The sequence below is a fragment of the Tamandua tetradactyla genome, chromosome 2 (genome assembly GCF_023851605.1).
Source record: "Tamandua tetradactyla isolate mTamTet1 chromosome 2, mTamTet1.pri, whole genome shotgun sequence".
In the NCBI taxonomy this organism is placed as follows: Eukaryota; Metazoa; Chordata; class Mammalia; order Pilosa; family Myrmecophagidae; genus Tamandua; species Tamandua tetradactyla.
Genome location: NC_135328.1, coordinates 168,847,074 through 168,874,626, shown reverse-complemented (window position 1 = coordinate 168,874,626; position 27,553 = coordinate 168,847,074). Strand labels below are relative to the sequence as shown.

Here is a 27,553-nt window from a genome sequence, read left to right as displayed (position 1 = left end):
TCTAAAAATGATCATGGTGATGAATACACGACCATGTGATGATATTGTGAGCCATTGATTATACACTTTGTATGAGCTGTATATATGTGAAGATTCTCAATAAAAATGTAAAAAAAAATAAATAATAATGACCCAAGGCAAGTTACATGGTTAAGCGAGGATTAAAGAAGGTGGAGAACTAAACTATACCCCTTGATGAGAAGAGCAACAAAGTCTTATTGCTAAGGAGTCTACACTCGGGAATAGGAGAAATTATGGCATATTTTTTCCTCTGTCATGCATTGTAATTATAGAATATGAGTCACAGAAGTATCACTTACTCTAAGTCATCAGGGAAGTAAGAGGCAGAATCCAAGTTCAAATCAAGGTAGTCTGGCTCCAAAATTTATGATACTAACTGCTTTACTCTGTTTTTCTTCATCTAACCATCAATTCTTGAGAAATTTCTTTGTTTAGACTTCTATACTGCCTCACAATCAGGATATTCCTTTATTGAGAAGTTTCTTTGCTTCCCAAAGATAAAGAAGTAGAGGTATATTGTGCACTTGCCATTTGCTATGCAAGACACAGAGGCATGAGCCATAATCACGTTATAGGAGCTTATAACTTTGGGGAGATGGTATTAGACATGTACAAATTGCTTTTTAAGATTGACTGTGATAAGTCATAGAGAAGTGGGACAAAGTCCATTGAAGACTTTGATACTAAATGATCATGAACTCCTCGAAAATAAGAACTATGTCTTATTTTCTTTGTATTCTTAGCACATATCCTCATTAAAATGCTAAGGGTCTGTGTACTAGCTGATAATGGATCTTCTGCTTTTTACATTTTTGAGAGAATCTCAGAATGCTGAGGGTTTATGAGGTTTTCCCTTTTCATTCAGTCTACCTGGACCTCTTTCTGAATGAAGAATATCCACATTTTCCTGTATTTTCCATCTCTCCAAAATTTTGTTCCATAAACTCTTTTTTTTAAAATAGTTTTGTTGAGATACACTCACACACCATACAGACCATCTGAAGTATATAATCACTGGCTCATAGTATAATCACGTAGTTGTGCATACATCCCCATGATCAATTTTGGAGCATTTTTATTACTCCAGAAAGGAAATAAAAATAAAACCCAAATTACTCCTATACCCCTTTCCCCCCACCACCACCACCCATTGACCAATAGTATTGGTGGGGTACATATGTTAACTGTTAATGAAAGAATATTAAAATGTTACTGTTAACCATGATCCATAGTTTGCAATAGCTAATTTTCCCCCATGTATCCATCTATTATTTTTTTAACATTTGTTCCCCCGATTATTTATTTATAACAATCCATATGTTTTACTCATCTGTCCATACCATAGATAAAAGGGGCATCAGACACAAGGTTTTCACAATCACACAGACACATTGCGAAAGCTGTATCATTATACAATCATCTTCAAGAAACATGGCTACTGGAACACAGCTCTACAGTTTCAGGCACTTCCCTCTAGCCTCTCTAATACACCTTAGACAAAAAGGAAATATCTATATAATGCGTAAGGATAACCTCCAGGATGACCTCTTGACTGTGTGAAATCTCTCAGCCACTGACATTTTATCTTGTCTCATTTCTCTTTTCCCCCTTTTGGTCGAGAAGTTTTTATCTATCCCTTGATGCTGAGTCCCAGCTCATTCTAGGATTTCTATCCCACATTGCCAGGGAGTCATGTCCCACATAGAGATGGGAAGGGCTGTGAGTTTGCTTGCTTTGTTGGCTGAGAGAGATAGGCCACATCTGAGCAACAAAAGAGGTTCTCTGGGGGTGACTCTTAAGCCTAATTTTAAGTAGGCTTATCCTATCCTTTGTGGGGATAAGTTTCATATGAACAGACCCCAAGATTGAGGGCTCGGCCTGTTGATTTGGTTGTCCCCATTGCTTGTGAGAATATCAGGAATTCTCCAAATGGGGAAGTTGAATTTTCCCCTTTCTCACCATTCCCCCAAGGGGACTTCATAAATACTTCTTTATTCACTGTTCAAATCACTCTGGGATTTATCAGGGCATCACACAAATTGTTCCATAAACTCTTGAAAAAGAAGTAGCTAATATAAAAGTGATCTCTGGGCGGGCCGCGGTGGCTCAGCGGGCAAAGTGCTTGCCTGCTATGCCGGAGGACCTCGGTTCGATTCCCGGCCCCAGCCCATGTAACAAAAACAAAGAAACAAAATACAATAAAACAAGAGAGATGTTTCCCTTTCTTCCTTCCTTCCTTCCTTCTATCCTTCCTTCCTTCTCTCTGTCTTTCCTTTAAAAAAAAAAAAAAAAAAAAAAAAAAGTGATCTCTGCTGAGCTTATAAGAGAAACCTTGGGACTTAACTGAGGTGTCTTTCTCAGTTATGCTATGCTGCCATTTTGTTTCTCTATTTGGGGCAACTGTCATCAGAGATAATGATGACATCATGATATAGATTAGGTGTCTAGCTGATCTTGGGGAAAAATGGGAGAGAAGTCTCAAAACAGTACACATTCAGCTTCTTTCTTTAATACTCTGTGCCCTTTTCTAGACACTAGTCTCTAGGCTATACTTTCTTAAAAGTGTTTTCAGAAGGAGCACTGGTTTTGCACTGGACAGATATGGTATTAAGTTTTAAATCTAACTCTAGTGCTTTGTTCTAGTGCTACACCTTTGTTTTTTCTTTTGTGTGGCAGAAAGACCCTGAAGTGTTTCCCAATGACTCCAGCCTCCCTTTGATTGTGGGCAGGATCTGTGATTTGTTTCTAATCAGTAGACTGGCAAAGGTGATGGGATGCCATTCTTGTGATTACATTGAATCTGTCTTAGTAGCAGATGTGCTAGAAAGGCTCATCCTGCCTGGATTTGAAGAAGTAGTTGCTACTGAAATGTTTGGAGAAGCCCATATGACAAGGAACTCCAGGCAGCTTAAAGGAGGTGAGGGTGGCCTCCAGCAAGAAACAGAAACCTTCAGTCCTTAAGCCACAAGGAAATGAATTCTGCCAACAGTTTGAGTGAGCTTGAAAGCAGATTCTTCTCCAGTTAAGCTTACTGAGAATGTAGCCCAGCCAACACTTTGCAGCCTTATGAGACCTCAGAGTAAGCCAGCCTGAGGACCTAGCTAAGTCATTCCTGTACTCTGACCTACAGAAACTGTGAGAAAATAAATGCCTCTGAGTTTGTGCTAATTTGTTATGCAGCATAGAAAACTAATACAATCTGTAGAAGAGAGAAAATACGACCTGCTTTTCATTGTTGTTCAAACTTCAAGATAATGTAACATATGGTAGGCCCCAGTAATGTTAAATATTTGAGTCAGGCCAGGATTTGTGTTGGTAGCTCTACCAGTTATTAGCAGTGCGAACCTGGCATATTAGTCTTTCTGAGTGTCAGGTTTCTTTGTAGAATTATTTTAAGATCAAATGAGATAAAGTATGTATAAAAAATCATTTTTATCTGTCATCAGATAAAATCCCCACCAAAGGGTGGGATTGTGGGTACTAAGCTAAGCTGAGAGGAAGGAGGATGGGAGTCAGTGTTTTGAATGTATCTGAACTTGAGCAGTAGGAAAGGGAGAAGATCCAGTCCTCATTCTCTCCTTTCCTGTCTGTAATATTCTGTACTCCATTTGATCTATAGAACAACATAGCTGAAATCAAAGAGTTATCTTTCAAGCTAGTGACTGAAGACATGGTGAAACACATCGGCAGTTTGCTTCATAGCAAAGAAATGGAAGTCAGCTATTTTGCCGCAGGCATCATAGCCCATCTGACATGTGACAAACAGTCCTGGCTATCCTGTGACCTTCAGAGGAATGTTCTTCTTCAGGATCTGGTACAGGAAGCATCCCTTTCTACAAAATCCAGAGCAATCTTTTCTTGCAGGCAATTTATTTTCCAGATATTAAGAATTTTAGTAATGTAGAAAATCAGAAAAATACAGAGAAAAATAAAGAAAAAAATTTGTCACCCATAGTCCTACTACCCAAAGCTAATCTCTATTAATATTTTGTTGCATTTCCTTCTGATCTCTTTCTTTTTCTAAATGTTACATATGCAAAGAGTTCTGTATGCCTTATTCCCAAAACCCTTTCCCATTTTCAACCCTTTCAAGCTATTTCTTTTATTACCTCTAAATAATATATTACCATGCTAACTTCTTGACCTTGCAGTTTTTAAGCATTATCTATCAATTCAGTTTTCTACTTGAGAAATGAAGATTCTTTTTTTCACTTTTTCTATGTACATCCTTCCCTATTTTCCAGCTGTAAATCTCCTTTTGATACATTTAAACATACCCTGCCCATTTCAGCTTTTTACAGACTTTTGCCCCAGAGCCTTCTTTCTTCAGTCTGGTTGTTTTGTGTATCTGCTCTACTGCTGCCATCCTAGGATATTCCTTTACTGTTATTCTGGAGGATTTCCTTTACTTCTCTCTTATATTGGGTTCCTTATTTCTTGGATTGCATGCCTTCCTGTTTTTTGGTTTAGTCTCTCATTTTGTTGGAGCCCTCCTCTAGTAGCTTCCTAAGAAGAGACACATGAAAGAGACTTGTTTCTTACTTAGGACCTTACTTATTTAAAAAGGCCTTTATTTTTACCCTCATATTTAATTGATTAAAAGGCTGAGTATAAAATTTGGGATTTGAAATATTTTTAAGTCATTTTTTTGGAGCATGGTCGTGGTGGTGGTGGTCGTGGTGGTCATAGTGGTTGTGGTGGTCGTGGTGGTGGTGGTGGTGGTGGTCGTGGTGGTCGTGGTGGTCATAGTGGTTGTGGTGGTCGTGGTGGTCGTGGTGGTCATAGTGGTTGTGGTGGTGGTGGTGGTGGTCGTGGTCGTGGTGGTCGTGGTGGTCATAGTGGTTGTGGTGGTCGTGGTGGTCGTGGTTGTGGTGGTCATAGTGGTTGTGGTGGTCGTGGTGGTGGTGGTGGTGGTCGTCGTGGTGGTGGTGGTCGTAGTGGTTGTGGTGGTCGTGGTGGTCGTGGTGGTGGTGGTCCTGGTGGTCATAGTGGTTGTGGTGGTCGTGGTGGTCGTGGTCGTCATGGTGGTCATGGTGGTGGTGGTCGTGGTGGTCATAGTGGTTGTGGTGGTCGTGGTGGTCATAGTGGTTGTGGTGGTTGTGGTGGTGGTGGTGGCCGTCGTGGTCGTGGTGGTGGTGGTCGTAGTGGTCGTGGTGGTGGTGGTCGTGGTGGTCGTGGTGGTGGTGGTCGTGGTCGTGGTGGTCGTGGTAGTCATAGTAGTTGTGGTGGTCGTGGTGGTGGTGGTGGTCGTGGTGGTCGTGGTGGTGGTGGTCATAGTGGTTGTGGTGGTCGTGGTGGTCGTGGTGGTGGTGGTCCTGGTGGTCGTGGTGGTCATAGTGGTTGTGGTGGTGGTGGTCGTGGTGGTGGTGGTCGTGGTGGTCGTAGTGGTCGTGGTGGTCGTGGTCGTGGTGGTCGTGGTGGTCGTGGTGGTCGTGGTGGTGGTAGACCTGGGAATCAAACCTGGGTCTCCTGCATAAAAGGCAAGCATTCTACCAGTGAACCACCCGTGCACCCCTGTGCTTTTTTCTTTAGAAAATTTACGATCTCTGTCTTCATTGTTCAGAAATTATAGTGGTTTGTTTTGATGTGGGTTTATTTTCATCTCTCATGTTGGATAGTTAGTCCTGTGTAAGATCATTCCTTCAGTTTTGGGAATTTCTTTTATTTTTTTTCCCTCTTCATTTTTTTTTTCCTGTTCAACTTCCAACCTCTTCTATTTGAATATTGCAATTCTGCTATTAAGTAAGTAATTTCCAAGAACTTCTTTTTTGTTCTCTCTATGCTTCTTTTAATGTAACAGCCTATTCTTGTTTCATGGTTGCGATTATGTTTTCTCTCATTTCTTGAAGGATATTCATGATAATCTTGATTAAAAACAATTTTTTTTTACGTTTTCCTCTCCCAAGGTCTCTGTTTCCATCAATTTGCATTTCTTCCTGTTTGTTTTAGTTTTGTTCCTTTATTTTAGAGATTTTCTTTAAGTACATTGTGATCCTTAGCTGTCCATTCATATCTAAGAGTGGAGCTATTTGGAAGCTGTATGCAGATGGGTAGAAGTTGTCTACAGTGAGCTTCAGTATAGAGTTATCTGGATTTGGGCTCCCTCAGTGTCATTGCTTTTAGATCTTTTGTACTGAACTGTTTGGAATTTAACCTGGATAAAAAAAATCTGTCCTCCTGAATGAAAACTATAAGCTTGGCTGTCAACAGTTTGAAAGCCCATTAGGGGAAGAAGGCTAAAGTTAGGGGTGTCTCAGCATTAAGTATTTAGATTTTCACTTAATTCCCCTGTTTTTATTTTGTTGCTACCACTCTCAACCATGAACAGCATACCTCAGTTTCAGAAATTCTTGTGAGAGGTGGGGGAGGAGATATGGGAATTTGTTTTGTAAACATACTTTCAAAAATCTTCCTATTTGCAACTCCACCCTTAATCTCATTTTCAGAATTACTGGGGAAACCATAAATCTTTTGGGGTTCTGTTCCAATTGGGTTGTTTTTTGACAACCCCCGGAGCTAAATCTGCTAAATCAGTTACCATTTCTCCATCTGCTTTGTTCTTTGTGTGTTTGCCTTTTCTTTAAACCATGTTTACCATCTATTAATGGGGTTTGAGGAAGGAGTAGAGGTAAATGCATACTCAGCCTGCCTTCTTTAAATAGAAGCCCCTTTTTCTGTTGTATTTTTTTCCACGTGGGTTTATTTATATACTACACATATAATGGTTACCTAATTGATATTTTGGCAAGTCAATGCACCTTAATTCGTTTAATCATTCCTCCTCTATTTTGAAATTTTGTCTTGTTTTAAATGTATGTGATTATAAATGACATGAAATAGCTTATGACCTTTTAAGACTAGTGGAATATAATACTGGGATCATGGTTTCTCTTTTTTTGTATAGCATGCAACTATCCAGAATTGGCAAAGTTCAAGTTGTAAGATGACAGCATTGGTGACCTACAGGTAATGTCATGTTGATGTTATCCTCTTCTTAAAGCTTGTCCTTTGTCTACTCAATATGTAAAGTGATGCACTGATAAGGCATTAGAGTCAAACAGTCTTATAGCCAATCCTATTTCTCTGTGATATGGGGAAAATCACTTTTAGGAAATCCTTGAGACTAAGTTTTCCTCATCTGTAAAATGAGGCTGACTATGTGCAGTATTGGAGATGAAATATGAGATATTGAATGTATAGAGTGTCTCATACAGAATGTAGTTTATTAAATGTTAGTTTCTGTTGTATGCTCAATAATACACTTGTCTCAGTGAATAATTGACCTTGGGGGGAAGATGTTGAAAACTATTTTTATACCCCCTGAATATTAGCCTAAGTTCTGAATGAACATCTTTATACTTTCTAGATCTTTCAAGGCATTTTTTCCACTTCTTGGCAACTATTGTCAGCCAGAGGTTCAGCTGTGGGCACTGTGGGCCATGTATCATGTCTGCAGTAAAAACCGTATGTATTCGCTGTATACTCCAAATGTAATAGTTTTCCAGCTATTTCTCAGTATAACGATTAAGCCTGACAATAGAGTCATGTGGCTTTAAATTCAAGAAGGAATTCTTAGAAATTGTTTACCTATGTATTTTTAATTTCATTCTTTTTTAAAAAGGAAACTGCTAAAAATTTTTTAATAGTTTTAAAAATGCTACAAAATTCGTGATTTATTTGGGGTTGGATATCAAGCAATATAGGAAGTGGAAGTTTGCTCCCATTCCTATTCCCCATAGGTAATCACTGTTAATAATTTGATGATTGCTCTTCCAGATGCTTTTCTGTATACATATTATATATTTTAGAGAGTATAAATATAAAAATGATTTTAAACAAAGTGTGCTTGTTCTGTATCTGCTATTCCACACTTACTCTTCTTACTCAAAAAACTTATCATGAACATTCTTCCTATGTTAATATATAAAGATCTGCTTCTTTGTAATGAGTCTAGGAAGCTGGGGTGCCAGGAATAAGGGGTAGCTTCACAGTCAGGTAAAGTGTTTGTCCATGTTTTGAGAATTTTTTTGGTTTATATCTTTTGCCTCAGAATTCTATAAAAAATTTTCACTTTTATTATATATAAAAGAGAACATGCTATGATTTTATACTAGAGAAACTGTTTTAATTTGCTTATGCTGCCAGAATGCAGTATATACCAGAAATGGGTTGGCTTTTACAAAGGGGTTTATTAAATTACAAGTTCATAGTTCTGAGGCCATAAAATATCCAACTAAGGCATCCAGAGAAAGATATCTAGACTCAAGAAAGGCCAATCTGGGAAGGTACGTGGCTGGTGTCTGCTGGCCCTTTGGCTTCTTGTTTCAAACAGCTTCCCTGGGGGCATTTTCTTTCTGTATCTCCAGATGTCTCTGTCTGTGTCAGCTCTGGAGCTTTTTCCAAAATGGTTGCCTCTTAAAGGATCTAGTAAATGACCCACCTTGAATGAGTGGAGACATATCTCCATGGAAGCCGTCCAATCAAAAGGCCCTACCCACAAGTGAGTGGGTCACATCTCCATGGAAACAATAAAAAAGATCCCACCCAACAATATTGAATCAGAATTAAAGAACATGGCTATTCTGGGGTACACAACAGTTTCAAACCAGCACAGAACCCAAGAAAGGACTTTTATTTTTTATAAATTAAGTTTTTAAATGAATTTCTTTAAAATATAACAAACATAAACATTATTAACATATGATCATTCCATTCTACATGTACAATCAGTAATTCACAACATCACCACACAGTTGTGCACCTATCACCATAATCACTTCTCAGAACATCCGCATCAATTCAGAAAAAGAAATAAAAAGACAACAGAAAAAAATTCATACATGCCATACCCCCCACCCCCGACCACCAAGCGCCTCAGTCCACTAAATCCACTTCAACCATTGTTCCCCCCATTAACCATTCCGATTCCGTATGTTTTACTCATTTGTTGATAAGGTAGATGGGAGCATCAGACACAAGGTTTTCACAATCACACAGTCAAACTGTGAAAGCTATATCATTATACAATCATCTTCAAGAGACATGGCTACGGGAACACAGCTCCACATTTTCAGGTAGTTCCCGCCAGCCTCTCCACTACATCTTGACTAATAAGGTGATATCTATTTAATGTGTAAGAATAACCTCCAGGACAACTCCTCGACTCTGTTTGGAATCTCTTAGCCATTGGCACTTTATTTTGTCTCATTTCACTCCTCCTTTTCATCGAGAAGGTTCTCTCAATCCCCCGATGCTGAGTCCCAGCTCGCTCCAGGACCTCTGTCCCTTGCTGCCAGGAAGGGCCACACCCCCGGGAGTCATGTCCCATGTAGACAGGGGGAGGGTGGTGAGTTCACTTGTGCTGGCCAGAGAGAGAGGCCACATCCGAGCAACAAAAGAGGCTCTCCTGGGGGTGACTCTTAGGCCTAATTTTAAGTAGGCTTGACTTATCCTTTGCGGGGTTAAGTTTCATATGAGCAAACCCAAAGATTGGGGGCCCAGCCTATTGCTTTGGTTGTCCCCACTGCTTGTGAGAATATCAAGAATTCTCCACTTGGGAAACTTGAATTTCCTCCCTTTCTCACCATTCCCTGAAGGGGACTTTGCAAATACTTTTTTATTCACTGTTCACATCCTTCTGGGATTTATCAAGGCATCACTCTGGACAAACGTACAAAATCTCATGCCCTATTCAAGTTTCCATGTACTTATGATGTTCACTTAAGCTGTGCACATAAGTTATATTAGGAAATGCTCTAGTCAAAATACGAATTTTCTACCAAAGAAACATTTTTTCCTTTAGTCTCACACGTGAGTTTGTTTTAAAATATTAATTACCATCACCCTGCATTATTAACATTCCTTTGTTCTTCCTTATGCAAAACATTTTTACATTTGCACAATTAGTCACTATCATTATACACTCTCAGCATTCCTAGATTATACCATCTCAGTCTTTATGGTCTATCTTTCCTTCTGATTTCATTTGTGTCCCCAGGCCTCCTCCCTCTATCATTCTCACATTCAACTTCATTCAGTGTTCTAACATTATAGTTTTACAGTTAGGTAGTATTGTGCTATCCATTTCTGAATTTTTACAATCAGTCCCATTGCACAATCTGTATCCTTTCAGCTCCAATTACCTAATATTTACCCTATCTATGTCCTGATGACCTCTCTTCTTAACTGAAATTCTCCAAGTTCATTCATTAATGTTAGTTCATATCAGTGAGGCCATACAGTATTTGTCCTTTTATTTCTGGTTAATCTCACTCAGCATAATGTCCTTAAGGTCCATCATGTTGTTACATACTTCATAACTTTATTCTGTCTTACAGCTGCATAATATTCCATCGTATGTATATACCACAGTTTGTTTAGCCACTCCTCTGTTGATGGACATTTTGGCTGTTTCCATTTCTTGGCAATTGTAAGTAGTGCCATAAGCTTTGGTGTGCAAATGTCCATTTGTGTCTTTGCCCTCATGTCCTCTGAGAAGATACCTAGCAATGGTATTTTCAGGTCATATGGCAATTCTATACTTAGCTTCCTGAGGAACTGCCAAACTGCCTTCCATAGCGTTTGTACTATTTGACATTCCCACCAACAGTGGATAAGTGTGCCTCTTTCTCCACATCCTCTCCAGCACTTGTCGTTTTCTGTTTTATTGATAATGGCTGTATTAGTTAGTGTTCTCTAGAGAAACAGAATCAACAGTAAACACTTGCAAATATAAAATTTATAAAAGTGTCTCACATAATCATGGGAATGCAGAGTCCAAAATCCGCAGGGCAGGCTGTGAAGCTGACAATTCTGATGGAGGGTCTGGACAAACTCCACAGAAGAGGCTTACCAGCCAAAGCAGGAAGAGAATCTGTCTCTTCTGAATCCTCTTTAAAAGGTTTCCAGTGATTAGATTAAGCATCACTCATGGCAGAAGACATGCCCCTTGGCTGATTACAAATGGAATGAGCTGTGGATGCAGCTGACAAGATCATGATTTAATTCTATGAAATGTCCTCATTGCAACAGACAGGCCAGCATTTGCCCAATCAGACAAACAGGTACCACCACTTGGCCAAGTTGACACCTGAACCTGACCATGACAATGGCCATTCTGGTGGGTTTGAAATGATATCTCATTGTGGTTTTGATTTTTATTTCCCTAATAGCCAGGAAAGTTAAGCATCTTTTCATATGCCTTTTTGCCATTTGTATTTCCTCTTCTGAGAAGCGTCTGTTCAAGTCTTCTGCCCATTTTGTAATTGGGTTGTCTGTCTTTTTGTTGTTGAGTTGAACAATCTCTTTATATATACTGGATACTAGAACTTTATCTGATATATCGTTTCCAAATATTGTATCCCATTGTGTAGGCTTTCGTTTTACTTTCTTGACAAACTCTTTGATGCACCAAAGTGTTTAAATTTGAGTTCCCATTTATTTCTTTCTTCAATGCTCATACTTTGGGTATAAGGTCTAGGAAGCCACCTCCTACTATAAGATTTATATGATATTTCCCTACATTTTCTTCTAAGAGTTTTATGGTCTTAGCTCTAATGTTTAGGTCTTTGATCCATTTTGAGTTAATTTTAGTATAGGCTGTGAGATATGGATCCTCTTTCATTCTTTTGCATGTGCATATCCTGTTCTCTAGGCACCATTTATTGAAGAGACTGTTCTGTGCCAGGTGAGTTGACCTGACTGCCTTATCAAAGATCAGTGAGATGCTCTCTATCTGAACACTGTATTCGATTCCATTGGTAATATATCTATCTTTATGCAGTACTATGCTTTTTTGACCACTGTAGCTTCATAATACACCTTATAAAGTCAGTTAGCGTGAGACCTCCGACTTCAGGGCACTGTACCCTTCCAGATAAATTTGGTTATTGGTTTTTCTATTTCTGAAAATTAAGTTTTTGGGACTTTAATTGGTATTGCATTGAATCTCTAAATCAATTTAGGTAGAACTGACATCATAAATATATTTAGTCTTCCAATCTATGAACATGGTATGCCCTTCCATTTGTTTAGGTTTTCTGTGATTAAACTATTTCTTATAGTTTTCTCTGTATAGGTATTTTGTCTCTTTAGTTAAATTTATTCCTAAATATTTTATTCTTTTGTTTGTAATTGTAAATGGATTTTTTTCTTGATTTCCCCCTCAGATTGCTTATTACTAGTGTATAGAAACACTGCAGATATTTGAGTGTTGATCCTGTAACCTGCTGCTTTGCTGTACTCATTTATTAGCTCTAGTAGTTTTGCTGTGGCTTTTTGGGGGTTTTCGACATATAGTATCATATCATCTGCACACAGTGAGAGTTTTACTTCTTCCTTCCCAATTTTGATGCCTTGTATTTCTTTTTCTTGTCTAATTGCTCTGGCTAGACCATCCAACACAATATTGAATAGCAATGGTGATAGTGGATATCCTTGTCTTGTTCCTGATCTTAGGGGGAAAGTTTTCAGTTTTTCCCCATTGAGGATCATGTTAGTTGTGGGTTTTTCATATATTCCCTTTATTGTGTTGAGGAAGTTCCTTCTGTTCCTATCCTTTGAAGTGTTTTCAACAGGAAAGGATGTTGAATTTTGTCAAATGCCTTTTCTGCATCAATCGAAATGAACATGTCATTTTTTGCTTTGATTTGTTGATATGCTGTATTACAGTATTTGATTTTCTTGTGCTGGTTTACATACATGAAAGGATGTATGATCCCTAGAAAAGCCTATTTTAATCTAAATCCCATTTCATAAGGGCAGAATAATCCCTATTCAATACTGTATGTTTGAAAGCTGTAATTAGATCATCTTCCTAGAGATGTCTTCCAATCAAAAGTGGTTGTTAAACTGGATTAGGGGAGATGTGTCTCAACCCATTTGGGTGAATCTTGAGAAGTTTCTGGAGTCCTATATAAGAGGAAACATTTTGGAGAATGAAAGAGATTCAGAGAGAGCAGAGCAGAATAACAACCATGAGAAGCAGAGTCCACCAGACAGCGACCTTTGGAGATGAAGAAGGAAAACACCTCCTGGTGGTGCTTCATGAAACAGGAAGCCAGGAGAAGAAGCTAGCAGATGACACCATGTTTGCCAGGTGCCCTTCCAGAAGAGAGAGGAACTCTGACTGTTTGCCATGTGCCTTCTCACTTGAGAGAGAAACCCTGAACTTCATTGGCCTTCTTGAACCAAGGTATCTTTCCCTGGATGCCTTTGATTGGACATATCTATAGACTTGTTTTAATTGGGACATTTTCGCGGCCTTAGAACTGTAAATCAGAAACTTATTAAATTCCCCTTTTTAAAAGCCATTCTGTTTCTGGTATATTACATTCTGGCAGCTAGCAAACTAGAACACTTATGTTGAACCATCCTTCAATACCTGGGATGAATCCTACTTGGTCATGGTGTATAATTCTTTTAATATGATGCTGGATTCAATTTGCAAGAATTTTGTTGACGATTTTTACATCTGTATTCATAAGAAAGATTGGTCTGTAGTTTTCTTTTTTTTTTTGTAATATCTGTGTTTGGCTTTAGTATGAGGGTGATGTTGGCTTCATAGAATTAGTCAGGTAGCTTTCCCTCCTCTTCAATTTTTTGAAGAGTTCGAGGAGGATCAGTACTAATTCTTTCTGGAATGTTTGGTAGAATTCACATGTGAAGCCATCTGGTCCTGGACTTTTCTTTTTGGGGAGCCTCTTAATGATTGATTCATTTTCTTTACTTGTGATTGGTTTGTTGAGGCCGTCTTTCTCCTCGAGTCAATGTTGGTTGTTCTTGCCTTTCTAGGAAGTTGTCCATTTCATCTACATTGTCGAGTTTATTAGCATAAAGTTCGTCATAGTATCCTGTCATTACTTCCTTGATTTCTGTGGGGTCAATGGTTATGTCTCCTCTTTCATTTCTGCTTTTATTTGCATCCTCTCTCTTCTTCTTTTTGTCAACCTTGCTAAGGGTCCATCAGTCTTATTGACTTTCTCTTAGAACGAACTTCTGGTTTTGTCAATTTTCTTGATTGTCTGCATGTTCTCAATTTCATTTGTTTCTGCTCTTATCTTCATTATTTCTTTCCTTTTGCTTGCTTTGGGGTTAGTTTGCTGTTCTTTCTCTAGTTCTTCCAAGTAGAGAGTTAATTCTTTGATTTTTGCTCTTTCTTCTTTTCTGATATAGACATTTAGGGCAATAAATTTCCCTCTTAGTACTGCCTTTGCTGCCTCCCATAAATTTTGATATGTCGTGTTTTCATTTGCCTTGAGATATTTACTGATTTATCTTGTAATTTCTTCCTTGACCCACTGGTTGTTTAAGAGTGTCTTGTTGAGTCTCCATGTATTTGTGAATTTCCTGACGCTCTGTTATTGGTTTCCACCTTCATTCCTTTGTGATCTAAGAGACTTGCTTTGTGACCCAGCATGTGGTCTATCCTTGAGAATGATCCATGAGCACTTGAGAAAAAGGTGTATCCCACTGTCATGGGGTGTGATGTTCTTATAAACATGTCTGTTAAGTCTAGCTCATTTATTGTATTGTTCAAATTCTCTTTCTTTATTGATCCTCTGTCTAGATGTTCTGTCCATTTATGGTAGTGGGGAATCGACGTCTCCAACTATCATGGTAGATGTGTCTATTTCTCTTTTCAGTGTTTTTAGTGTTTGCCACATATATTTTGGAGCATTCTGGCTTGGTGCATAAATATTTATGATTATGTTTTCTTGTTGAATTGTTCCTTTTATTAATACATAGTGTCCTCCTTTGTTTCTTTTAATTTTTTTACATTTGAAGTCTAATTTGTTGGATATTAGCATAGCTACTCCTGCTCTTTTCTGATTGTTATTTGCATGAATATCTTTTCCCAACCTTTCATTTTCAACTTATGTTTATCCTTGGGTCTAAGATGTGTTACCCAAAGACAGCATATAGATGGATCCTGTTTTTTAATCCATTCTGCCAGTCTTTGTCTTTTGATTGGGGAGTTTAACCATTACTATTTAGTGTTATTACTGTATGGGCAGTACCTTCTTCTACCATTTTGCCTTTTGGATTTTATATGTCATATCTAATTTTCCTTCTTTTTTCCTTTACTGATAGTCTTCATTTCTACACCCTTTTCCACACCTCTCTCTCTTGTCTTTTCATATCTATCTCTAGTGCTCCCTTTAGTATTTCTTGCAGAGCTGATCTCTTAGTCACAAATTCTCTCAGTGATATTTTGTCTGAAAATGTTTTAATTTCTCCCTCATTTTTTTAGTCTTTTTTAAAATGCCAAAAACAACAAACATTCCTATTTTGATCATTCCATTCTATGTATATAATCAGTAATTCACAATATCATCACATAGTTGCATATTCATCATCATGATCATTTCTGTAGGAGCCAAGGGTTAATAGAAAACCTGCGGAATTTATTGGGAGTGACTGGCTTCAGAGTGGCCTTGGCAGTAAACTGCGGAAACTGTTATCTGTTTACTTGGAGGACAATCTGAGAGGGACAGAATGTTTGTTTTTTCCTTAAGCCCCAAGGTCTTTTTAGCTATCTCTTGTATGTAACAAGTAATATACTGAAAAGCAGGCTTGGTCAGCAGAAGAGCTGTGAGAAAGGATATAAAATAAAGCAGCTGAAGCTCTTCGGGGCTGCAGTCATCTAGTCTGTCTTCTGTGTGTCTGTGTGACTCATTCCGCAGGAAGTGTCTGCATCTGTGTGTATTCATTTCGCAGGGTTGCTGAAAGATTGCAACAATTTCTTGGAACATTCACATCTATTCAGAAGAAGAAATAAAACGAAAACAGAAAAAAAAAATTTATACGTACCATTCCCCCTAACTCTTCCCTTTCATTGATAAGTAGCATTTCATACTAAATTTAACATTTGTTCCCCTATTACTTATTTTTATTCCATATGTTCTACTTGTCTGTTGACAAGGTAGATAAAAGGAGCATCAAACACAAGGTTTTCAGTCACACAGTCACATTGTGAAAGCTATATCATTATACAATCATCTTCAAGAAACATGGCTACTGGAACACGGCTCCACATTTTCAGGCAGTTCCCTCCAGCCTCTCCATTACATCTTGAATAACAAGGTGATATCTACTCAATGCGTAAGAATAACCTCCAGGATAACCTCTTGACTCTGTTTGGAATCTCTCAGCCATTGACACTTTGTCTCATTTCACTCTTCCCCCTTTTGGTCGAGAAGGTTTTCTCAATCCCTTGATGCTGAGTCTCAGCTCATTCTATGGATTTTCTCAGTCCCTTAATGCTGAGTCTCAGTTCATTCTAGGATTTCTGTCCCACGTTCCCATGATGGTCCGCACCCCTGAGAGTCTTGTCCCACGTAGACAGGGGAAGGGTGGTGAGTTTGCTTGTTGTGTTGGCTGGAGAGAGAGGCCACATCTGAGCAACAAGAGGTTTTCTTGGGGATGACTGTTAGGCCTAATTTTAAGTAGGCTAGACTTATCCTTTGTGTCTCCCTCATTTTTGAGGGACAGTTTTGCTGGATATAGAATTCTTGGTTGGCAGTTTTTCTCTTTTAGTAATTTAAATATATCATCCCACTGTCTTCTCGTCTCTGTGGTTTCTGCTGAGAAATCTACGCATAGTCTTATTGGGCTTCCCCTGTATGTGATGGATTGCTATTCTCTTGCTGCTTTCACTATTCTCTTTTTCTCTTTAAGTTTCTTGGAGTACATCTATTTGGATCTATTCTCTTTGGGGTACACTGCACTTCTTGGATCTGTAATTTTAAGTCTTTCATAAGAGTTGGGAAAATTTCAGTGATAAATTCCTCCATTAGTTTTTCTCCTCCTTTTCCCTTCTCTTCTCCTTCTGGGACACCCACAACACATATATTTGTGTGTTTCATGTTGTCATTCAATTCCCTGAGTCCCTGTTCATATTTTTCTATTCTTTTCCCTATATTTTCATTTGCTTGTCAGATTTCAGATATCCCGTCCTCTAGTTCACAAATCCTATCTTCTACCTCTTGAAATCTGACATTGTAGGTTTCCGTTGTTTTTTTCATCTCTTCTACTGTGCCTTTCATTCCCATAAGTTCTGTGATTTGTTTTTTCAGACTTTTGATTTCTTCTTTTTGTTCATTTCTTGCCTTCTTTATAGCCTCCCTTAATTCACTGATTTGGTTTTTGATGACTTTGTCCATGTCTATTCAAACATTCTGAATTAATTGTTTCAACTTCTGTATCTCATTTAATTGTTGGTTTGTTCCTTTTACTGGGCCATATCTTCAGTTTTCCTAGTATGAGTCATTATTTTTTGCTGGCATCTAGGCATTTAATTACCTTAATTAGTTTATTCTGGAGATTTTTTTCACTTTTTTTACCTTGGATTTTCTTGCTGGATGATATTGTTGTCTGTCTGTTCTTTGACATTCCGTTTGGTTTATTCTGGACCTCTAACTTAGGTTTTGTTTAACAGATCAGAATTTTTAAGCTTTTGTTTTCTTGTTTCTTGCCCTGCCTGTATAGTGCCTTTTTTCCCCCCTTAGGAGTGTCTACTTAGGTATTATAGACCCCAGTCAGGTTTTCCCAACGAAACTGGCCTCCTGTCAGGAGGAAAGAGTCAGCTTCGTCCATTTCCCTGAGGGTGAGACCCAGCAGATTGAAAGGCTTCCCTGTGAGGCCTCTGGGCTCTCCATTTTTCCTATCCTGCCAAGTATGTGGAGCTTGTCTGCCTGCGGTTCCCACCAGGATAAGGTGATGTGGTAGCTTTAACTTCAGCAGACTCTCCCTGCTGGGGGCGTGGTGGAGACAGAGTACAGGTTGTAGCCTGAAATTAATTGCTTCACTTTTCCAGGCCCTGGGGTCTGAACTCCTTGAGGAAGGGATTCTACCTTAGCTGAGCCCTACCCCTCTCTTGGGGAAGGGATAGGCTCTAGACAAACAGTCAAACAAGCTTAATTCTGCCTATGCCTGGGGCAGTTGGAGCCCAAGAAACCTTGCAGCTGTATCCAAAGAGCAGTCAAGCCATAGAAAGACAGTCACGAAAACAAGAGAAAAATCCTTTTCAGAGCAGGACCTCCAAACCTCAGGTTTACCAATCAGGAGCTGAAGTTGGCATGTTGCTCTCTGTATCTCCAGGTCCTATGTGCCCCCTCCTTTCCTTCAGGGCCCAGACCTTTTCAAATCCAAAAAACCCTCTGTTTTTATTTTGTTTTCATTTTCCGTCAGCTCTGACCCCTCTGCGCTGGGACAAAAACCAGCTACCTACGCTTTTACTCAAAGTTCAGCTGAGCTGGGGGCATATTTTCTGTTATCAGAATTTGTTAATTAATTCCACAATTGGAGTTTGGTAGTGCTCAGACCCTGCTGCTGTAAAGTCCCTTTCCTTTCCCCTCTGGGAAGCAGCCTACAGGAAGGGGCGTCGACCGCCACGACTCTGGGAACTCATGGTTCTGGCTGGACCCACAGCCGGTGCAGCTGATCCAGATTGGTGTACGCTGTGTGTCCGGTCACTCACGTGGCCCCAGCAGTTGTTCTTTACTGTTTCTGGCTATTTATTAGCTGCTCTGGAGGATGAACTAAATATTACCCTTACCTCACTAAGCCGACATCTTGGCCCCCTTCCTGCTACACTGATTTCTTGTGTTGATCTACCCTTGCTTTCCTGATGTAATGCCTAGTTGGTTATGTTGTATAATTCTTTTAATATGTTGTTGGATTCAGGTTGCTAGTATTTTGTTGAGAATTTTCGCATCCTTATTCATTAGGGATATTGATCTGTAGTTTTCTTTTCTTGTAGCTTTATCCAGTTTTTGGTATTAGAGTGATATTAGCTTCATAAAATGTGTCAGGTAGTGTTCCTTTTTCATCATTTTTTGGGAAGAGTTTGAACAGAATTGGTGTTAGTTTTCTTTTAGCAAAAAGAAAATCTTTATTGATAACATCAACCTTCGCTCTAGCCAAACCCCAATAGGACAACCACTTCTCTCCAATCCCATGACAGCAATATCCAGTGGACAGTTGAATCTCCACCCCAACCTGGGAGCAACAAAGTGGTGCAAGTCTGCCCATCAATTCCCCTTCTTAGGGTCAGTGACTCCTCTATTCCCATCTACTGGTGAGGAGGCAATATGAGTTGACACATCTCACAGGGATGATGTCAGCAGGGTAGTAGAGGTCTGAATTTCCACCCAACCAGTGCCCACGCCTTCACTGCAGTAATGAAGCAGAATCTTTTTAGAATGTTTGATAAAATTCCCCTGTGAAGTCGTCTAGCCCTGGGCTTTGCTTTTTGGGAAGACTTTTGATATCTGATTCACTCTTTTTACTTATGATTGGTTTGTTGAGATCTTCTATTTCTTCTTGAGTCAGTGTAGGAATTTGTTTATGTGTTCCTAGGAATTTGTCCATTGTATCGAGGTTGTCTAGTTTGTTGATGTATAGTTGTTCATAGTATCCTCTTATGATTTTTTTATTTCTTCAGGGTCCATGGTAACAATCATCTCTCATTTTTTTTTTGTTTATTTGTGTTTCTCTGTTTTTTTTCTTTGTCAGCCCTGACAGGGGTCCATTGATTTTATCAAGGAACCAACTTTTGGTTTTATTGATTTTTCTCTCTGTTTTTTTTTTTTTTTTTTTGTTCTCCAATGCATTTATTTTGCTTTTAATCTTTATTTTTCTTCTATTTGCTTTGGAATTAGTTTGCTATTCTTTCTCTGGTTCCTCCAGGTGAGCAGTTAAGTTCTCGATTTTTGTTTGTTTTTTTGTATCTTTTTTTAATGCTGCATTCTGTAAGTTCTGATATGTTGTGTTCTTATTTTCATTTATCTCCAGATATTTACTGATTTCTCTTGCAATTTCTTCCTTGATCCACTGATTGTTTAAGAATGTGCTATTTAATCTTCATATATTTATGAATATTCTGGTTGTTTGGTGGTTATTGATTTCCAGCTTCATTCTGTTGTGGTCCCAGAAGGTGCTTTGAATAGTTTCAGTTTTTTAAATTTATTAAGAGTATTTTGTACTTCAACATATGATCTATCCTGGAGAATATTCCATGAACAATAAATAATGTATATTCTGGTGTTTGGTGTGTATGTCTATTAGGTCCAATTCATTTATCTCATTATTTAGGTTCTCTTTTTCCTTATTGGTCGTATGTTTGGTTGTTCTATCAATAAAGGAGAATTGTGTATTGACATCTCCCACTATTCTTGAAACATCTGTTGCTGCCTTCAGTTTTACTAGTGTTTGCCTCATGTACTTTAGAGCTTCTTGATTGGGAGCATAAACATTTATGATTGTTATTTCTTCTTGGTGAATTGTGCCTTTTATTAATATGTAGTGTCCTTCCTTGTTCTTTTATGACATCTTTACATTTAATGTCTATTTTGTCTCATATTAGTATAGCTATTCCTGTTTTCTTTCTTAGAGCTTGCATGGAACATCTTTTTCCATTCTTTCACTTTCAGTCTATTTTTATCCTTGGGTCTAAGATGAGTCTCTATTAAGCAGTATATAGATGACTCATTTTTAAATCAGTTCTACCACTCTGTCTTTTAATTGGTGAATTTAGTCTGTTAACATTCAAAATTATTACTGTGAAAGCAATCCTTGAATCTACTATCTTATTCTCTGGTTTTCATTTGTCAGTTCTATATATTCTTTTCCTGCTCTCTCTCTCTTTCTTCTATAAGTTACCCTTACTGATATTCTTCTTCACATTTTTATGCCCTCTTCCAGACCTCCCTTTCCTGATTTTTCTTTCAACTGACAAGACATCCTTTAGTATTTCTTGTAGGGCAGTTCACTTGTTAACAACTTCTCTCAGCATTTGTTTTTCTGTGAAATTTTTAATCTCACCCTCACTTTTGAAGGATAACTTTGCTGGATAAAGAATTCTTGACTGGAAGTCTTTCTCCTTCAGAATTCTAAATACATCATACCACTGCCTTTTTATCTCCATGGTGCCTGTTGAGAGTAGTCTGAACTTAGTCTATGTGGCTTCCCTTGTATGTGGTGAATTGCTTTCCTCTTACTGCTTTCAGAACTTTCTGCTTCTCTTTAACACTTGATGGACTGATTAGTGTGTGTCTTGAAGTGGGTTCTATTTTAATTTATTCTATTTGGAGTTTGTTGGTCTTCTCTGATTTGCATATTTATGTTTTTTATAAGGGTTGACATTATTTCCCCCATTATCTCCTCAACTAATCTTCCTAGCTCTTTACTCTCCACCTTTTGGGACACCAATGATTCTTATATGTGTGCATTTTACATTTCCCTAGATCCAATTTCAATTTTTCCATCTTTTTTGACATTTGTTCTTTTGTGCATTCAAATTCAGTGGTCCTGTCCTCTAGATTGCTTATTCTTTCCTCTGCCTCTTTAAATTTGCGATTCTGTGTCTCTAGTATATTTTTAATTTGGTCTTACAATATCTTTTGTCTCTGAGAATCTCTAATTTTCTATTCTTTCACATTCTTCTTTATGCTCTTCTAGTGTCTTCTTGATATCCTTTATGTCATTAGCCAACTCACTGAATTTATGTAGGAGATCTGTATGAACATCTTTGATTAGTTGTTCCGAATTCTGTGTCTCCTCCAGTATTTTAATTTGGTCATTTAACTGGGTCATATATGCTTGCATCTTCCTGTGGTTTCTGATTTTTCTGTTGGGTTTGAGGCATCTGATTATCTTGATAAGGTTATTTTGAAAGTTGATTTTCTTCACTTGTCTAAGGTTTTGTATTTCCTTGAGTTTGCATTGAAGGTCTCCTTTTGCTCTTGGTTTGTTATTAATTCCCTGCCAAACCAAAGCCCAATCTCATGCACAAGATGCAAGTTCACTTTAGCTACCTGTCGAAAGCTAGACAGATAGGCAGTTTGCCAGACTGCACTTTCCACGTCTTCTCAGGAGATGGCGCTCTTCCCCTCAGACCCACCTCTTGCCACCTGCAGCAGCAGGCTTAGTAGGATGGAGACTTGGTGTAATTCCAGTCAAGGTCAGGGGGCTGAGTGGTGGGTATTGTGCACACTGGCAGAAAATCCGCTTGTGGGCCCACTGGGTCTAGTGGGCTTCTGCTTGGGATGACCTTTGGCTATGGGACTAAGTATTTCAACTGCCTTTGCTCTCAGCCATCTTGGGAAAGCCTAATGGTGCAGTGCTTCCCAGCTCGGCTTGCTTTCTTGGCTGTGCCTGTGCATGCCTGAGGGTTCTGGACCTCCATGGGAAAGGGAAGTGGTAGCAGGACCCAACAAGTTTCTTTGACGGCCAGTTTTCTGACTGGCTCCACTCTGCATGTCCTGCTCCTCCCAAAAGGAGGGCTCCCCAGTCTGCAAAAAAAGCAGCTGCCCACAGTGGCCTGTTTTAGGGGTCAGGGGCAGGCACTGGGCACTGGCTAGAAAGTCTCTGTGTGCACCAAACCAAGTCTGCTTGCTTCCAGGTTCCCTATGGAAACTCCCAGTAGCAGAGCTGAGAGGAAAAATCTCCATAGCTAGCTGCAGTAGCTGGCCCTGCTCTTTCCTGCATGCCGCCACTTGTCCCAGGTGGACTCATGACTGAGTACACTCATCCCATTCTCTCTGTCCCAATTTCTCTGCGTTTTCATCCAGGACCTCCCTGTATAGTGTAAAAGGCCATCTCTGTTCACTCCATCCTGGAACTGTTGTCCTGGTTGTTTTTCTGTTACTACTCTAGTTGTTCCATGGCATAGGGATGAACTCAGCCTATCCTATTCTGCCATCTGCTGGGAAATTCTACCATCTTCCCGGACCCTTCACATCTTTTAACCTTTTCTTTAAAAAATACTTTCCAATCTCTCTAATGAATATAAATGCAAATATCCTCAACAAAATTCTTGCAAATCAAATCCAGCAGCACATTAAAAGAATTATACATCATAACCAAGTGCGATTTATTACAGGTATGCAAGGATGGTTCAACATAAGGAAATCAATTAATATAATACACTGTATCAACAAATCAAACCAGAAAAACCACATGATCATCTTGATTGATGCAGAAAAGGCATTTGACACAATTCAACATCCTTTCTTGATGAAAACACTTCAAAGGATAGGAATAGAAGGGAACTTCCTTAACATGATAAAGAAAATATAAGAAAAACTCACAGCTAACATCATCCTCAATGGGAAAGACTGAAAGCTTTCCCCCTAAGTTCAAGAACAAGACAAAGGTATCCACTGTCACCACTGTTATTCAGCATAGTGTTGGAAGTTGTAGCCAGAGCAATTAGACAAGAAAAATAGATACAGAGCATCAGAATTGGAAAGGAAGAAGTAAAACTCTCACTGTTTGCAGATGATATGGTACTATATGCCCCAAACTGAAAAATCCACAGCAAAGCTTCTAGATCTGATAAATGAGTACAGCAAAGTGGCAGGTTACAAGATCAACACTCAAAAAATAGTGTTTCTATACACTAGTAATGAGCAATCTGAAGGGGAAATCAAGAAAAAAATACATTTATAATTGCAACCAAAATAATAAAATATTTAGGAATAAATTTAAGGACACAAAAGACCTATATAAAGAAAACTACAAGAAATTGCTAAAAATATCAGATAAGACCTAAATAAAATGGAAGGACATACTGTGTTCATGGATTGGAAGACTAAACATAGTTAAGATGTCAGTTCTACCTAAATTGATTTATGGATTAATGCAATACCAATTAAAATCCCCAAAACTGACTTTGCAGAAATAGAAAAACCAATAACCAAATTTATCTGGAAGGGCAGGGTACCCTGAATAGCTAAAATTATCTTGAGAAAGAAAAACGAAGTTGGAGGTTTCACACTACCTGACTTTAAGGGGTATTGCGAAGCTTCGGTGGTCAAAAAACAGCATGGTACTGGCATACAGATCGATATACTGACCAAAGGAATCAAATAGAGTGTTCAGATATAGACCCTCTCATCTATGGACAATTGATCTTTGATAATGCAGTCAACCCAACTCACCTGGGACAGAACAGTCTCTTCAATAAATGGTGCTTGGAGAACTGGATATCCGTATGCAACAGAACGAAAGAGGATCCATATCTCACACCCTGTACAAAAAATTAACTCAAAATGGATCAAAGACCTAAATATTAGAGCTAAGGCTATAAAACTATTAGAAGAAAATGTAGGGAAATGTCTTATAAAACTTGTAATAGGAGGCGGTTTCCTAGATCTTAACAACCAAAGCACAAGCATTGAAGAAAGAAATAGATAAATGGGAACTCCTCAAAACTAAATACTTTTGTTCATCAAAGAACTTTGTCAAGAAAGTAAAAAGAAATGGGTGGAGACATCTCCATGGAAACCACCTAATCAGCAGGTCCCAAACACAATTGGGTGAGTCACATCTCCATGGAAACAACTTAATCAAAAAGATCCCACCAAACCAAATTGACCAGGATTAAAGAACATGGCTTTTCAGGGGTACATAGCAGTTGCAAACTGGTACAAATGCCATTTGATTAGCTTTCAAAACTGAACATTCTCAAAATATCAAGTAAAAAGTTATTACAAGTATCAACTTTGCTATAGTAATGGCCCATGCTACTGAATATTTTCAAACTTTGGATTTCAGGAAAATATAAACATACAAATGTTTTTACAATTAATATATGAAAATCTTAACCACCAAAAATACATATCTTGTTTAGCTTATCCATAAGTATATTAAATAAAATATAATTATAAAACCAAAAAAAAAAAAAACAAAAAACAAAGTAAAAAGACAGCCTACACAATGGGAGACAATATTTGGAAATGACCTATCAGATAAGGGTCTAGTATCTAGAGTATATAAAGAGATTGTTCAACTCAACAACAAAAAGACAGACAACCCAATTACAAAATGGGCAAAAGACATGAGCAGACTCTTCTCAGAAAAGAAAGTACAAATGGCCAAAAGGCACATGAAAAGATGCTCAACTTCCCTGGCTATTAGGGAAATGCAAATCAAAACCACAATGAGATATCATCTCATACTCACTAGAATGGCCATTATCAATAAAACAGAAAACCTCAAGTGCTGGAGAGGATGTGGAGAAAGAGGCACGCTTACCCACTATTGGTGGGAATGTAAAATGGTACAACTGCTGTGGAAGGCTGTTTGGTGGTTCCTCAGGAAGCTAAGTATAGAATTGCCATATGATCCAGCACTACCATTGCTAGGTATTATTCAGAGGACATGAAGACAAGGACACAAATGAACATTTGCACACCAGTGTTTATAGCAGCCTGATTTACAATTGCCAAGAGATGGAAACAGCCCAAAAGACATGAACATATGAGTAGCTAAACAAGCTACTTATAAATATACAATGGAATATTATGCAGCTGTGAGACATAATAAAGTCAAGAAGCATGTAACAATGTGGATGACCTTGAGGACATTATGCTGAGTGGAATTAGCCAGAAACAATAGGACAAATAGTGTATGGTCTCACTGATATGAACTAACATTAATGAGTGAACTTGGAGAATTTATTCCTACACATTATATAGATATCCCCTTTTTAGTTTATGGTATATTAGAGTGGCTAGAGGGAAATACCTGAAACAGTAGAGCTGTGTTCCAGTAGCCACTGGATGATTTTATAATGATATAGTTTTCTCCATGGGACTGAGTGATTGTAAAACCATGTATCTGATGCTCCTATACCGTATGTATGGACAGATGAGTAAAAAATATGCATAAAAATAATAGGGGAAAAAAATAGATTGCACCCTATCTCCATTCACTGAGTTTCCAACTTAAGGAATTCAGCATCATTCTCACCAGAATTTCCAGCCTCTAGCCTGTGCTAAGAATTTGGACTTACTAGCCCCCACAATCATGTAAACCAGTTCCTTATAACAAATCTCTTGATAAATACATACATACATACATATATATATATACTTTTTTTAAAAAAAGGAAACGTTATGAAGAAAAAGACGGGAACTTCAGAGTCAACAGAGAGAGCCGACAGGAACGTCAGAGCAGAGCTGACACAGATGCCGACACCTAAACAGAGACATAGATGTCTGGAGATGCTTGGAGCTCAGCAGACATTATTAGCATGAGATGTTAGGCAAGCCAGAACCTATAGAGAGACAAGGGAAGCCAAGAGATAAAGGCCAGCCCCAGAGAAGTAAAGTGAAGGACCCCCATAGGAACAGAGACTGAAAGCTATGGAATATAGGAGCAAGGGACCAGTGGTTGTCATCCACATGACTACCCAGCTGACAGAGGTGTTCTTGATCCATCAGCTGTTTGTGAATTAAGGTATCTTTTCCTGGATGCCTTGGTTTGGACATTTTTATATGTTTAGAACTGTAAATTTGTAACTTATTATGTTTTCCTTTCTAAAAGAAAAAAGAAAAAAAAGTTTTCATGTCATTGTTTCTTTGTGCTACAGTCTCAAAATTGCCCCAGAGTCTTAGATGTATTTCTAGGTTTATTTCCCTTTTTGTTGGTGGTGTTTTTGGCATTGGCAGGCTCCAGAAATTGAACCTGGGTCTCTGGCATTATTTTCCCTGATCTGCTCTTGAACTGATTGAGTCTTTAAGTGACACTTTTTTTTCCGATATTTTTGTTAAGAAATCTTTACACACATACAGTCCATCCATGGTATACAATCAGTTGCTCACAGTATTATCACATACTTGTGTATTCATCTCGTGATCATTTTTAGAATATTTGCATCATTCCAGAAAAAGAAATTAAAAGAAAAAACTCATAGATTTCGTATGCCTTACCCCTCCCTCTCACTGACCACCAGTATTTCAGCCTACCAATTTCCTACCCATTGTCCTCCCCGTATGTATTTTTTATCCTTATTTTTAACTCATCTGTCCATACCTTAGATAAAAGGAGCATCAGACAGAAGGTTTTCTCAATCACATGGTCACACTATAAAAGCTATGTAGTTACACAGTTGTACAATTGTGATCAAGAATCGTATATAGTTACACAGTTGTATGATTCAAGAATCAAGGCTACTGCAACACAGTTCAACAGTTTCTGGTACTTCCCTCTAGCCATTCCAATACACCCTAAACTAAAAAGGGATATCTGTATAATGCAGAAGGATAACCTCCAGGATAACCTCTTGACTCTGTTTGAAAAATCTCAGCCACTGAAGCTTTATTTTGTCTCATTTCTCTCTTCCCACTTTTGATCAAGGCTTTCTCAATTCCATGATGCCGGGTCCTAGCTTATCCCGGAAATCCTGTCCAATGTTGCCAGGGAGATTTACAGTCCTCAGAGTAGTGTTCCTTGTAGGGGGAAGGCAAACTCACCTACTGAGTTGGCTTGGAGAGAGAGGCCTCAGTGACACATTTTTAAATGTATAGACTTTTTATTTGCTTCTTTTTTCAAATATCCTTGTTCTTTATTCTTTAATAGTAACTATTTTATGGTCTTTTTCTGTCCTAATGTGTGTTTTGGGAGGGGCGCTATCTTTGTATGTGTTTATTTTTGTTTATGTTGGATTTTCATGTGTTTTGTAATCTTTTTATTGTGAGCTTACCTTTAGCAGGGCTTGTTTTTTTTCTGGGTTGGTCCTTTTTTA

General features: G+C 38.4%; 1 protein-coding gene across 4 annotated transcripts in view; it reads left to right on the top strand.

Annotated features, from left to right (window-relative positions):
• ZYG11A (zyg-11 family member A, cell cycle regulator) overlaps positions 1-27,553 on the top strand; it is a 114,473-nt gene that overhangs the window by 79,636 nt on the left and 7,284 nt on the right. For 3 of the 4 annotated variants that reach the window (XR_013170971.1, XM_077149618.1, XM_077149620.1), the window contains 3 exons: positions 3,641-3,835; positions 6,926-6,987; positions 7,388-7,485. Coding sequence is in view for 3 of the 4 variants with exons in the window: in XM_077149618.1 (XP_077005733.1) it covers positions 3,641-3,835; positions 6,926-6,987; positions 7,388-7,485 (355 nt within the window). In the remaining variant the exon portion in view is untranslated. The remainder of the gene's footprint in view (positions 1-3,640; positions 3,836-6,925; positions 6,988-7,387; positions 7,486-27,553) is intronic. The other variant, XM_077149619.1, reaches the window with a different exon arrangement.